The 14,080-nt window shown below is 38.7% G+C and overlaps 1 protein-coding gene across 6 annotated transcripts in view; it reads left to right on the top strand.

Annotated features, from left to right (window-relative positions):
* The window catches only part of RBM41 (RNA binding motif protein 41), a 105,062-nt gene that overhangs the window by 322 nt on the left and 90,660 nt on the right, over positions 1-14,080 (top strand). For 3 of the 6 annotated variants that reach the window (XM_054508827.2, XM_054508830.2, XM_054508825.2), the window contains exons 2-5: positions 2,611-2,727; positions 3,297-3,489; positions 3,775-3,979; positions 5,880-5,951. In XM_054508827.2, coding sequence (XP_054364802.1) covers positions 2,611-2,727; positions 3,297-3,489; positions 3,775-3,979; positions 5,880-5,951 — 587 coding nt within the window. Of the gene's footprint in view, positions 1-9; positions 134-2,610; positions 2,751-3,296; positions 3,490-3,774; positions 3,980-5,879; positions 5,952-14,080 lie in introns of those variants that run through there. The other 3 variants (XM_054508841.2, XM_064574450.1, XM_045881147.3) reach the window with 3 other exon arrangements.

Here is a 14,080-nt window from a genome sequence, read left to right as displayed (position 1 = left end):
CTTCTTACTGCTTCAGACGGACCCACCCAGGTAAAAGGGTCTTGGCCGACTGATGCCCAGCGCCGGGAGAGACCCAGGCCAGCTCCTCCCCGTCCCGCCCTACCTCCACCTCATCCTCGGAAAGGGGCACAGGGTGGGCGCCTTTTTTTTTTTTTTTCTTTGCAGTGTTTGTTTACTGAGGAAGACTTTCTCGGGCCCTGAGAGCATGTAGCGCTTTCAGATCTTAACCTAAGCTACTGATACTTTGTTTCTAAAAATTTAGACGGAAAGTACAAAACGGGCTCAATATATCATAGGAAGAGAAAAGCACTGCTGTAAGCAGTTCCCCCTACCGGTGCTGCAGGAAATGGCAGTTTTAACTTGGCTGGTCATTGTTGAAAGCCTGAGCTTCACAGTTGTTGACAGTACACAATGGCTTTTTAAAGGATCTTCATTAAATTAGTTTTGGATTCACTGCAAAGTAGAATAATCACTCTGGAATAGGGCGGTGCATTGAAAGTTCTGATATATATTATGCTCTCCTGTACTGTCAGTTTCTGCATCTTTTAAAAAACCGTTTCCCTGCCTCAAAATGACTTTTAAAACATGCTTATTGTGATATTTCATACATGCAAAATAATGTATATATACAGTTTAAAGAATAATAATAGACTCGGACCCACTACAGGCTTTAGAAATAGAACATTAGCAGGGTCTTAGAAGTCCCCTGTGTGCCCCTCCCTGATTGCTTCTCCTCCCTCCTTTCTCCCTGAGGGGACCACCGTCCAGAATTTGGCATTAATCATTCCCTTGCTTTTTTTAAAAAAAAAATAGGTCCACCACAGATGAATTTATCCCTAAACAAAATGTTGCTAGTGTTATCCATTTTTGAACTCTATATGAATAGACACATATTGTATGAATTTTTCTGCAACTTGCTTTTATTTCATTCAGCATTTCTTTTTGAGATTCATGTGTACTAATGTAGTTAGCTATGGTTTTTCCTTTCAAAGCCACTTTAAACGTAGCAAGAACTTTCAGAATTTTAAATAATAAATACAAATTGAGATACTTAAAAGGAAGTTTTTTAAAACCCTGGGCCTAAGGATATTTTAAAGTTTTCTAAAAATAGGTCTCAGTCTTTCTAGAGCATGGGAATCTTGCTTATAATTATGAGAGATACATCATAACCCGAATAGTAGGGGATTTTTTTAATAAAGAAGGTATTTCATATTTGGTTTTCTCATGGAATTAACTCATTTTGTTTTTGTCTATTGTCACCTGTTGTTGCATGCTCTACTGGTCCTGCTATTTCTTTACACTCTAGTAAGAGTTTTTCAGTTATTTAGGGTTGGGTAGATTATAGCATTACCTAGATTTCTACAGAGTAGTGCCTTAGCTATAAAATGTCAAGATCCTCTTCCCATTTGTTTCTATACTCTCTTCTTTGGAAATCTCCTCTTTTCACAGCTCCAGATTCTGCCAACACAGATGACTCGAGATTTCCATGTTCAGCCTCAGATTCTCATCTATACAATTCTTCCATCTCTTGCTTTCCTATTAGCCAATATCATTTACACTGTCACCTCAGACTCAATATGTCTTTGAAGTATTCTGATATTTTGTACTGGTGTTTCAGTTGTAATAGGTAGTTGACTCAGCATGGCTAAGACAATACTGACTTTCCTGTTCCCAAACCATTTATTCCACCTGGATCTTCCTCTTTCCTTCATTGGTACCATTATTCTCATAGTTACACAGCTTGAAATTTCAGGGTTATGTTTGACCTCTTCCTTACCCCTACCTTCAAAAGGCCTTGCTCATCTAACTCTTCCTTTCTGTTTCCACTATTACCACTCCAGTTTGGACTTCCATCACGTTATGCTCGATAAATTTAGAGTTTCCTAACTCATTCTTCTGGTTTCTTTCCTATGAATCTACAAGACATATTATAACCACATTCATTTTCCTAAACCATCATTTGTACTGTGTCACTTAACTGCCTAATAAATTGCTTTCTAATACCTATACATGAAGGTCCAGGCCCCTTAGTTGGAATATTTAAGGCCATTCATAATCTGTGTCTAATTACCCCCTCCAAGATAATCTCCTAGTGCTCTCATATGTGAATGCCAACTAAAGTGAACTTATTATGCCCCAGAACATATTTCTCTTTCTACTCAGTCTCCCTGTTCTACCCTTCATCATACCCAGTCCTTCAAATGCCAGCTTAAGAATTACCTTTCCAAAGTCTTCATTTACCACCCTAGCTCCCAATTCTCTTCTTTTCTCTTCCTCCCTCTCTCCCCCTCCCTCCCTCTCTCCCTTCCCTCCTTCCCCGCACAGGCACACAACACAACAACACATACACACATACCCTAAATAAATTGCAAGCTTCTTAAGGATAGGGACTGTGTCTTGAGTATCTTTGACTCCATCAGTACTTAGCACAGTGCATTGCGTGTAAGTAGGTATTTAGTAACTGGTTGTGGGATGAATGATAAAGGGCAACAAACAGAAAAGTGTCTTCAAACAAATGGGGTCACTACTGGTAGATAATATAGCTAAAGAATATGTTTTGAGATTGACTGTCTCTTCTACTTTCTGTATACATTCTTATATCTACTCCAGGGTAAATAGCTGTGTGAAGAGTGGTGAGCATGTCCTGGAGGAGTTGGAAACAGAAGGGGAGAGGCAGCTGAAAAGCCTCCTTCAGCATCAACTTGATACCTCTGTCTCCATTGAGGAGTAGGTATTGATTTTGCAAACAGGTAGAGTATCATAGACCCTCACCTCCAGGTGGCCGACCCCTCTTAAAGCCCAGATGAAACACTCCTCTCCCACCCCTCTTTCCTTGGCCAACGTCTACTTATTAGGCAGCATTTTGCTTCTGTGTCTCTTACTCTGGGAAGCTTCCCATATCCCACTAAGTCTGAGCCAGTGCCTTTCCTATGTCTTCCCTTAATGTACATAGCACTTACAACCCAACAGGATCATTGCCTGTTTACTTGCTTCTCTTCTACAAAAGCAGAAACCATTTTTATCTTTTTTTACTGTTAAATCCTTGGTACCTGGCCCAGTGTCTGAAGCATAGTAGGTACTCAGTAAATAAATATTTGATTCAGTCATTTATTGGTCCTGGGTGAGGGGAATAGCAATGGAATTCCATGTCATTGCAGTGATGCTACAGCCTAGAAATAGGACATGAGAGAGAAATTGCCAGTGCGTTTCATTGTGCCTCTTTTAATGGCGAGCCCTATTTCTGTAAATTGTGGTAACTTGAAGATATGCTTACTTGCTTCCTGCTTGTCTTGCAGATGTGTGTCTAAGAAAGAGAGTTTTGCTCCTGGTACTATGTACAAGCCCTTTGGGAAGGAAGCAGCTGGGACTATGACTTTGTCCCAGTTCCAGACACTGCATGAGAAGGACCAGGAAACTGCTTCTCTTAGGGAACTAGGGCTCAATGAAACAGAAATCTTGATCTGGAAGAGCCATGTTTCAGGTGAAAAGGTGAGTGGGGCCATTTTTTTTTTTTTTTTTCCTGAAGAATAAAGGGCGAGGTCGAGAACCTTTTCATTTTTAGTTCTTACAAAACTGAGCTCTGTATCTGAATTTTCTTTGGTTTCTGCGATAGGGACCTTGGTAAAGAGACGCTCTTTCTTGACTTTTTAGCTAACACGTCTATGAATAGTCACCTCTGGTCCTTCACCAGCTTCTTTCTTATCTGAGGCATTAGATTATCACTTTCAGGCTATGTCGTCTATGATACATGCCATCTCATTTCTCTGGTTTCAGAGGACAAGACTGAGGGCAACCCCGGAAGCAATACAGAACCGTCTTCAAGATATTGAAGAAAGGATCTCGGAGCGTCAGCGCATCCTTTGCCTGCCACAGAGATTTGCCAAGAGCAAACAGCTGACCCGGCGAGAAATGGAAATAGAAAAGTCTTTATTTCAGGGAGCTGATCGGCACTCCTTCCTCAAGGCTCTTTATTACCAAGGTATGTGATCGCCAGTGACTTTGATGTGCTCTTTCACTGAGAGAAAGATTTAACAGCAGGACATTAAATATGAAGAGTTAGGGAAGGGAGTTGGGGAAAGACAAACGATCACTCTCCTTGAGGAATGTATATAGGTCCGTGATAGAGACGAATATGTACATAGTCAGTTGTGATACCACATGGAAATCACTGTTCCAGAGATGTGAATAAAATGCTAAGGGAGCACAGAACATAGAACATCAAAGCCTAGTTTGCAGGGGGAGTCAGGAGTTGACATTTGTACTAAGTCTTGACAGAGCAACAGTCATTTGTCAGGTAAATACGGGGCAGAGGGCATTACAGATAGTAGGTGAACAGGAACAGGTTTGTGAAAGGACCTGGTGCATCTAGGGAACAATAAGAAGTTCATTGTGGCAGGAAGTATAGGACACAGCAGGGGATGAGAGGGGGTGACACTGGAAAGGGAGGTGAGGCTAGATTGTGAAGGATCTTTGGGCCGAACTGTAAATGAGCACAAAATATATAGATAAATGGTATGCATCTTAACCAGAAAGCACTGGTTTAACAGATAAGTTTTGCTAGGTGCTGTGGGAGGTGTGCAGAAGTTTAGGAAATCGTCCCTGACTTTGTAGCAATTACAGTCTGGTTGGAAAGAGAACCATGTAACATTTAGTGACGACACTAGATGTAGTTGTTAAGTGCTGTAGGACTTCAGAGGAGGGAAAGGCCACTGTGCATTGGCATGACTGAAGAAGGCCTCTCAGAGGAGGTAAGATTTCAATGTTCTTTTAATACTACCTATTCTATAGTAAGGAGAAGGAAAGGCAGTTCATTTGCAGCAGGTGGTATGAGCACAATGGCGTGCTTGGGGCTGTTGTGAAAGACCAGGTTAGGAAGGTAGCTAAAAATTTTGAACTTTATTTGGTGGGTAGTAGAGACCTATACAGAGTTAGTTATTCAGTTAGTTTGGATATGGTGAAAGGATTCTGAGTCAGGAGTAACCTGAAAAGCAGTATTTGAAAATGATGAATCTGGTGGCCAAGAAAGAGGATGAGAGAGAGAAAGAACTGGAAGCAGGGAGAATGATTTAGGAGGCATTACAGTCGTATAGGCACGGAGGTCTAGACTAGAATGATGGCAGTGGTATCGGAAAGAGAGGTAGGTGTGGTTATAAGAGACATCACAAAGGAAGAACTGGTTAGACTTATTGACTGAGAATGAAGGAGGAGGGTCAAAGGAGAGGTCAGAGACAACCCAGATGTTTTCAAGTCTGTGTGACTTTCTAACAACTGGCAAAATTAAGAAAATCTTTATGGGGAGTTTCTGACAAAAGATGATAAGTTCAATTTGAAATATGTTGAATTGGTAAGAATGGCAGGATCATTAAACGCACATATTGAGGAGGCAGTAGGAAATGCAGCAGGGAAGCTCAGGGGAGAGGTCAGAGCTGGCTACATACACAGAAGTGGGAATCATGGACACTCAGGTGGCAGGTAAAGCCGTGAGCATGAATGAATGCTTTGTTAGAGACAGAGAGACCATAGACATGGAACAGCAGTGGTGAAGGAAGGAATAAAAGAACCAGTGAACAGCCTCTTGTGGAGAGACCTAGCATACTGATGAAGAGCATGGGCTCTGGAGGCAGATTGCTGGAAAAATCCTGGCTCCCCCACTTAACTAGCTTGTTATAAGATGTTGGGCAAGTTACCACCCTACACTTCAATTTCTTCATCTTGTAAAATGAGAATATTAATAATACCTACATTATAGGGTTGTTAGGATTAAGTGAGGTAATACATGTAAATCACTTAGAGCAGTACCTGGTATTTGGGGTGGGTGGGTGGTGTATGAATCTGTTCTGTTTCCTATCTTTGAAACTCCTTGCTTTAAACCTTCACAGCATACCACAAAAAGACAAGTGCAGACAAGTACATGACCTCAATGAAGAGGAAGATAAAATTAGGCACAAAAGGCAAGTCGAGAGTTTTCTTACAGTGTTAGATTTAGGAATGTAACAAAGGGTCCCAGACTTCTGAGTCGAGTGCTTATTTAATTCCATATTCAGTAAATGACAATGTTTGTAGGAAATGATCCAGAGGGAGCAATTTATCCTGATAAAGAATATTAAAGGGAGGAGTTAGTAGAAGTTGTAAAACTTTTACATTTAGTGTTGTTGATTTTTTTCTCTCTCTACCTTTACGTTATTGTACCAGATATAAAATGACCTTAATGACTTTTAGATCCTATTTCACAACTAATTCTGAATATTTTTATTAATCACTAAAGTATAACTATTGATGATGATGATGATATAATAGCAATTTTTACTTTTATTTTAAAAATGAACTTACAATAAAATTGCCTGTTTTTCTTTCTTTTTTTTCTTGGTGTACAATTCTATGAATTGTAAATCATGTAAATCATGTAGATTCATGTAACCACCACAATCAGGATAGAGAACAGCTCCATCACGCTAAAAATCCCTCATCCCATCCATTGATAGTCACCCCCAACTCCACCCATAATCTCTGGCAATCCCTGATTCGTTCTCCATCACTGTAGTTGTGTCTTTTAAAGAATGTCATAAAGATGGAATCATACAATACGTCATCTTTTAAGTGTGGCTTCTTTCATTTAGTGTAATGCCTTGAGAGTCATCCAAGTTGTGTGTATCAATAGTTCATTCATTTTGCTGAGTAGCATTCCATTGTGCGGCTATTCCAAAGTTTGTTTATCCATCCACCCATTGAAGTGCATTTGGGCTGTTTCCAGGTTATGGTGACTGTGAATAATACTGATACTGAACATTTTTGTACAGGTTTTTGTGTGAACATAAATTTTTATTTCTCTAAGGTAAATATCTAGGAGTGGGATTACTGGGTCATATGGTAAGTGTCTGTTTAACTTTATAAGAAGCTGCCAAACCATTTTCCAGAGTGGCTGAACCATTTTGCATTCCCACCAGCAATGTATGAGAGTTCCAGTTGCTCTACATCTTTGTTGGCATTTGGTATTGTTGGTATTTATTTTAGTTCTTCTAGTAGCTGTGAAGTGGTATCTCATTGTAGTTTTAATTTGCTTTTCCTTAATAGCTAATGATGTTGAACATCTTTTCATGTGCTTATTTGCCATCCTTCTATCCTGTTTGCTGAAGTGTCTGTTCAAATCTTGTGCTGTTTTTTAATTGGGTTGTTTATTTTCTTTATGACTTTTGAGAGTTCTTTATATATTCTAAATGCAATTCTCTGGTGGATATATGATTTGCAAATATTTTATCCCAGTCTGTAGCTTATCTCTTCATTCTCTTAACAGTGTCTTTTGCAGAACAAACTTTTTTTTTTATCATGGTAAAATATACCTAACATAAAATTGACCATTTTAACCAAGTTTTCAGTGTACAATTCTGTGGCATTAAGTATATTCACATTGTTCTGCAACCATCATCGCTATCCATCTCCAGAACTTTTTCATCTTCCCAAACTGAAACTCTGTTCCCAGTAAACACCATTTCCCCTTATACTCCTCCCCTTTGCCCCTGGCAACCACCATTCCTTCTGTCTCTGTGAATTTGACTGCTCTAGGTGCCTCATATACGTGGAATCATACAGTATTTGGCCTTCTGTGTCTGGCTTATTTCACTTAATGTCTTCTAGGTCATCCATGTGTCAGAATTTCCTTCCTTCTTAAGGCTGAAGAATATTCCATTATATGTACGTACCACATTTTGTTTAGCCCTCCGTCTGTCAGTAGACACTTGTGTTGCTTCTACCTTTTGGCTGTTGTAAATAATGCTGCTATGAAACTGGATGTACACGTGTCTGCTCAAGTCTCTGCTTTCAGTTCTTTTGAGTATATACCCAGAAGTGGAATTGCTGGATCGTATGGTAATTCTGTGTTTAATCTTTTGAGGAACCCCCATACATATAGAGGCTATATCATTTTACATGCCCACCAGCAATGAAGAAGGATTCCAATTTCCCCACACCCTTGTCGACACTTAATTTCTTTTCTTCTTTTTTGTGACAGCCATCCTAATGGGTGTGAAGTGGTATTTCATTGTGGTTTTGATTTGCATTTCCTTAATGACTAGTGATGTTGTGCATCTTTTTCATGTGCTTTTTGGCCTTTTGTGTATCTTCTTTGGAGAAATGTCCATGTAAGTCCTTTGCCCATTATTTAAACTGGTTGTTTATTTATTGTTAAGTTGTAGGATTTTTTTTGTATATTCTAAATATTGATTCCCTCATCAGATAAATAATTTGCAAGTATTTCCCTTCATTTCATGAGTTGCCTTCTCACTCTGTTGATAGTGTCCTTTGATGCACAAAAGTTTATATTTTTGAAGAAGTCTAATTTGTTAGTTTTTTCTTTTGTTACTTGTGCTTTTGGTGTTGTGGCCAATAAATCATTGCCAAATCTAATGTCATAAAGGCTTTCTCCTGTGTTATCTTCTGAGCGTTTTGTAGTTTTAGCTCTTATGTTTAGGTCTTTGATCCATCTTGAGTTAATTTTTTGTATATGTCATACGGTAAGGATCCAACTTCATTTTTTGCATGTTGATAATCCAGTTTTCCCAATACTACTTGTTGAAAAGACTGTCCTTTACCCATTGAATGTTCTTAGCATCCTCTCCAGAAATCATTTGACCATAAATATATGAGTCTGTTCCTAGGCTCTCCATTCTATTCTATTGGTGTACATGTCTGTCTTTATGCCAGTGCCATGCACATTGTTTTAATGACCATAGATTTGTAGTAAGTTCTGAAGTCAGGAAGTGTGAGACCTCCAACTTTGTTCTTCTTTTTCAAGATTTTCACTATTTAGGAACCCTTGAGACACCATTTGATTTTTAGGATGGATTTTTCTATTTCTGGAAAAAAATGTCATTGGGATTTTGATAGGGATTATACTGAATCTGTATATCACTTTGGGTAATATTGACATCTTAACGATATATTAAGTCTTCAGTTCATGAACATGGGATGTCTTTGCATTTATTTGTATCTTTAATTCTTCCAGCACCATTTTGTAGTTTTTAGTACACAAGTTTTTTGTCTCAGAGCAAATGTTTTAAAATTTTGATACAATCCAGTTATCCAATTATCAGGGTTTTTTTCTTTCATGGATTATGCTTTTTTTCCCATATCGAAGAACTCTTTGTCTGACAGCAGATTATGAATAAGATTTTTTCTTTAAACAGTTTTATGATTGTATATTTTACATTTAGATCTATGATCTATTTTGACTTGATGCTTATATAAAGTGTGGGGTTTAGGTTAAGGTTCACTTTTTTGCCTATGAATTTCCATTTATTTCAGCACCATATGTTGAAGAGAGTATTTTTTCTCCATTTACTTGCCTTTGCATTTTTTGTCAGAAATAAATTGGCCATATGTTTGTGTTAATAATTAACTTCATAATAAATGGTGAAAGAGTGAAATATTTCCCCCAGTATCAGGAATAAGACAAAGATGTGCACTCTTGACAGTTCCATTCACAGTTGAATGAAATTAGAAATCAATAATGGACATTTAGAAAAAGTACAAATATGCAGAAATTGAACAGCACTCTACTGAATAACCAATGGATCAAAAAGAAGTCACAAGGGACATTAGAAAATACTTTGAGATGAATGAAAACAAAACTTAACATACCAAAACATATAATGCAGTAAAAGCAATGCTTAGGGGGATATTTATAGTTATAAATGCCCATATTAATAAAGAAGAAAGGTCTTAAATTAATAACCAAAAACTTTTCACCTTAAGAACTACAGAAATTTTTTTTAAAAACTAGAAAAATTTGTCCAAACCCTTAGACTGTGTAATGTCAAGAGTGAATCATACTGTAAACTATAAACTTTGGGTAATCATAATGGGTCAATGTAGATTCATTAATTGTAACAACTGTACCACTCTGATGGGGGATATTGATAATGGGGTAAGCCATACATGTGTGGGGATGGGGTTATGTGGGAAATCTGTGTACCTTCCCCTCAGTTCTGCTATGAACCTATAACTGCTCTAAAAACATTAAGTCCTAATAAAAAAAAAGAAACTACAAAAAGAAGAGCAACCTAAACCCACATCAAACTGAAGGAAGGAAATAATAAAGATTAGATAAAAAAAAATTAAATAGAAAATTAAAAAAATATAGAAAATCGGCAAAACCAAAAGTTGGTCCTTTGGAAAGATCAACAAAATTCAGAATTCCTTAACTAGACTTACCAAGGAAATAAGAAAAAGGACAAATTTCTCATATTCTGCTCTACTTTGATTCTTTTTTGCATGGAACATCTTTTTCCATCCTTTTACTTTCAACTTTTTAAAAAATCTAAAGTGTATCTCTTTTTTTTTAAAGATTTTATTTATTTATTTGAGAGTGAGATAGACAGAGATCACGAGCGAGCTGGGAGGAGAGGGAGAAGCAGGCTCCCCGCTGAGCAGGGAGCCCAACACGGGGCCCCATCCCAGGACCCAGGGATCATGACCTAAGCTGAAGGCAGATGCTTAACCGACTGAGCCACCTAGGCATCCCTCTCCTTCCTCCTTTGTACTATTATTGTCACACAAATTACATCTTTATAGATTTTAAGCTCATTAGCATAGTTTTATAATTATTACATTATGTAGTTATTTCCTAAGTCAGGACAAGAAAAAGAGTTACAAAGACAAATATATTTATACTGTCTTTTTTTATGTTTACCTATATGGTCAACTTTACTAGTGTTCTTTCTTTGAGTTAGTGAAGAGTGTCCATTTATTTCAGCCTGAAGTTTTCTCATAGGGTAGGTCTTAATAGTGATGACTTCTTTTAGTCTATGCTTATCTTGGAATGTCTTAGTTTTCCCTTTAGTTTTATTTTTTTTTTTTAAGGTTTTTTTTGTTATTTATTTATTTATTTGACAGAGAGAGAGCACAAGTAGGCAGAGGGAGAAGCAGGCTCCCCCCCTGAAAAGAGAGCCTGTTTCGGGGCTTGATCCCAGGACCCTGGGATCATGACCTGAGCCGAAGGCAGACGCTTTACCTACTGAGCCACCCAGGTGCCCCTCTCCTTTAGTTTTAAAGTGTAGTTTTTTGCCAGACAGTGAAGTTTTTGGTTGGCAATCTTTTAGCCCACCAAATATATCATCTTACTGCCTTCTGGCGCCTGTAATTTCTGTTGAGCAGTCAACTGTTGATCTTACTTAGGACTCCTTGTCCATGATGAGTCTCTTCTCTCTTGCTACAGTCAGCATTCAATCTTCATCTTTTGCTTTTGACAGTTTGGCTACATGTCTGGATGTCTCTTGGACAAACTCCAAGTAGGTCCCTTGAGTTTGTCCTACTTGGATTCTATCAAGGTTCTGTAATGTGTAGATTAATGTTTTTCATCAATTTGAAGAAGTTTTCAGGCATTAGTTCTTCAAATATTATTTGTGCTCCTTCTTCTTCTGAGATTTCCATTATGCATATATTGGTATGCTTGATGTTTGCCCACAGGTCTCTGAGGCTGTTATTTTTTTCTTTATTCTTTCTTCTTTTTGCTCCTCAGATTGAGTAATCTGTAAATGAGTATTCGACATATCTTCAAGTTTGCTGATTCTTCTGTCAGTCCAGATCTTCTGTTGAGCCCCTCTAGTAATAGTTTTCATTTCAGTTATTGTACTTTTCAACTCCAGAATTTTTTTTTAAAGATTTTATTTATTTATTTGTGAGAGAGAGAATGAGAGAGAGCACATGAGAGGGGGGAGGGTCAGAGGCAGAAGCAGGCTCCCTGCCGAGCAGGGAGCCCAATGCAAGACTCGATCCAGGGACTCCGGGATCATGACCTGAGCCGAAGGCAGTCGCTTAACCAACTGAGCCACCCAGGCGCCCTCAACTCCAGAATTTTTATTTTGTTCTTTATTATACTTTATGTCTCTTTATTTTTATTTCCTATTTGGTAAGGCATTCTGAAACATTCTTTTAGTTCTTTATACATGGTTTTCTTTAACTGTTTGAAGAACTTACAATAACTGATTAAAAGTTTTGTCTGAGAAGCCCAGTGTGCTTCCTTAGGAAAGTTTCTATTGACTGTTTCTTTTTTCCTGTGTATGGGCCCTATTCTTCTTTTCTTTCCTTTTTTTTCAATGTCTTTGTCTTAATCAGCTCAGGCTGCTATAACAAAGAACCATCATCTGGGTAGTTTATAAACAACAGATTTATTTCTCACAGTTCTAGAGGCTGGAAGTCTGAGATCAGGGTTCCAGTATGATCAGGTTTTGGTGAGAGCCCTCTTTTGGGTTGCACACTACTAACTTCTTATCACATGTCAGAGAGCAGGGAGAGGAAGCAAGCTCTCTCATGACTTCTGTAAGGGTTCTGATCCCATTCCTGGGGACTTCACCCTCATGACCTCATCTAATCCCAGTTACCTTCCAAAGGTCCTCACTTCCTATTACCATCACATCACCAGTAGGGTTTCAACATACGAATTGGGGCGGGGGGCACAGATATTTAATCCGTAACAGTCTTATTTTTTTGTTGCAAATGAGACATTTAAAATAATGTAATGTGGGGGTGCCTGGGTGACTTAGTCGGTTAAGCACTGCCTTCAGCTCAGGTGATGATCTCAGGGTCCTGGGATCGAGCCTCACATCGGGCTCCCTGCTCAGTGGGGAGCCTGCTTCTCCCTCTCCCTTTGTCCCTCCCCCCGTTGCTCATGTTCTCTCTCTCTCAAATAAATAAAATAAAATCTTTAAAAAAATAATGTAATGTGACAGCTCTGAAAATCATTCTCTCCCACACACCCAGGGTTTATTTTATTGTTCTTGCTATTTGTATAGTGACTGTCCTAGACTAGACTGTAAATTTGAATTCTTTGTCATGTGCAGCTGCTGAAGTCTGTTCAATTAGCAGAGTGGTCCACTAATGCTAGGAGAAAGTTTTCCTTAAATACCTTGAACCAGAAGTTCTACCAGCCTTTGTTGAAGGTGTGTGTGTGTGTGTGTGTGTGTGTGTGTGTTGGGTCACTCCTTCAGTGCCCAGGCAGGCAGTTTGCAACTGTGCCTTGGACTTCACTTCCTGCTTGTTCAGAGCCTCAAGTTCTATCAGCCTTTGTTGAAGGGTGTGTGTATGTGTGTGTGTGTGTGTGTGTTGGGTCACTCCTTCCTTTGTTGAAGGTGTGTGTGTGTGTGTGTGTGTGTGTGTATGTGTTGGGTCACTCCTTCCTTTGTTGAAGGTATGTGTGTGTGTGTGTGTGTGTGTGTGTGTGTTGGGTCACTCCTTCAATGCCCAGGCAGGCAGTTTGCAACTGTGCCTTGGACTTCACTTCCTGCTTGTTCAGAGTCTCAAGGTCAGCCAGAGGTGAGAGATTAGTGACTTCTCAGGCTCTAACTTTCCTGGGCATACGCATAGTCCAGCACATGTTTGTTACCTTCTAGAGTCCCAGGAATATGTCTGAACTTTTCAAACCCCTTACGGACATTTCATTCCCTATTTTTCTTTCTTTTTTTATAAGAATGCTTAACATGCGATCTACCCACTTAACAAATTTTTGAGTGTACAAAACAGTATTATTAACTATAGGCACAATGTTGTACAATAGGTCTCTAGAACTTAGTCATTTTGCATAGCTGAAACTTTATAACCTTTGAATAATAACTCCCCATTTTCCCCTTCCCCCAGCCCCTGGCAACCACCATTATATTCTCTGCTTCTTTGTGTTTGATTAGTTTATATACCTTACATGAGTTGTTTCATGCAGTATTTGTCCTTTTGTGACTGGCTTATTTCACTTAGCATAATGTCTTCAAGGTTAATCTGTGTTGGCAGGATTTTCTTCCTTTTTTAAGGCTGAATAATACCCCACTGTATGTATATACCACATTTTCTTCATTCATTCATGGACATTGAGGTTGTTTCCACATCCTGGCTGTCATGAACAGTGCTGCGATGAATATGTAAGTGCAGATATCTCTTGCAGGCTCTGATTTCAGTTCTTTGAATAAATACTCAGAAGTGGAGTTGTTTTATCACATGGTATTTCTATTTTTAATCTTTAAACCCTTTTGCGGAAGCTCCATACTGTTCTCTGTGGTAGTTACACCATTTTACATTCCCACCGAAAGTGTACAAAGGT

The sequence above is a fragment of the Mirounga angustirostris genome, unplaced genomic scaffold, assembly GCF_029215605.1.
Source record: "Mirounga angustirostris isolate CCGP_5_RB_7025 unplaced genomic scaffold, mMirAng1.0.hap1 SCAF_11, whole genome shotgun sequence".
In the NCBI taxonomy this organism is placed as follows: domain Eukaryota; kingdom Metazoa; phylum Chordata; class Mammalia; order Carnivora; family Phocidae; genus Mirounga; species Mirounga angustirostris.
This window is presented reverse-complemented; position numbering and strand designations above follow the sequence as displayed.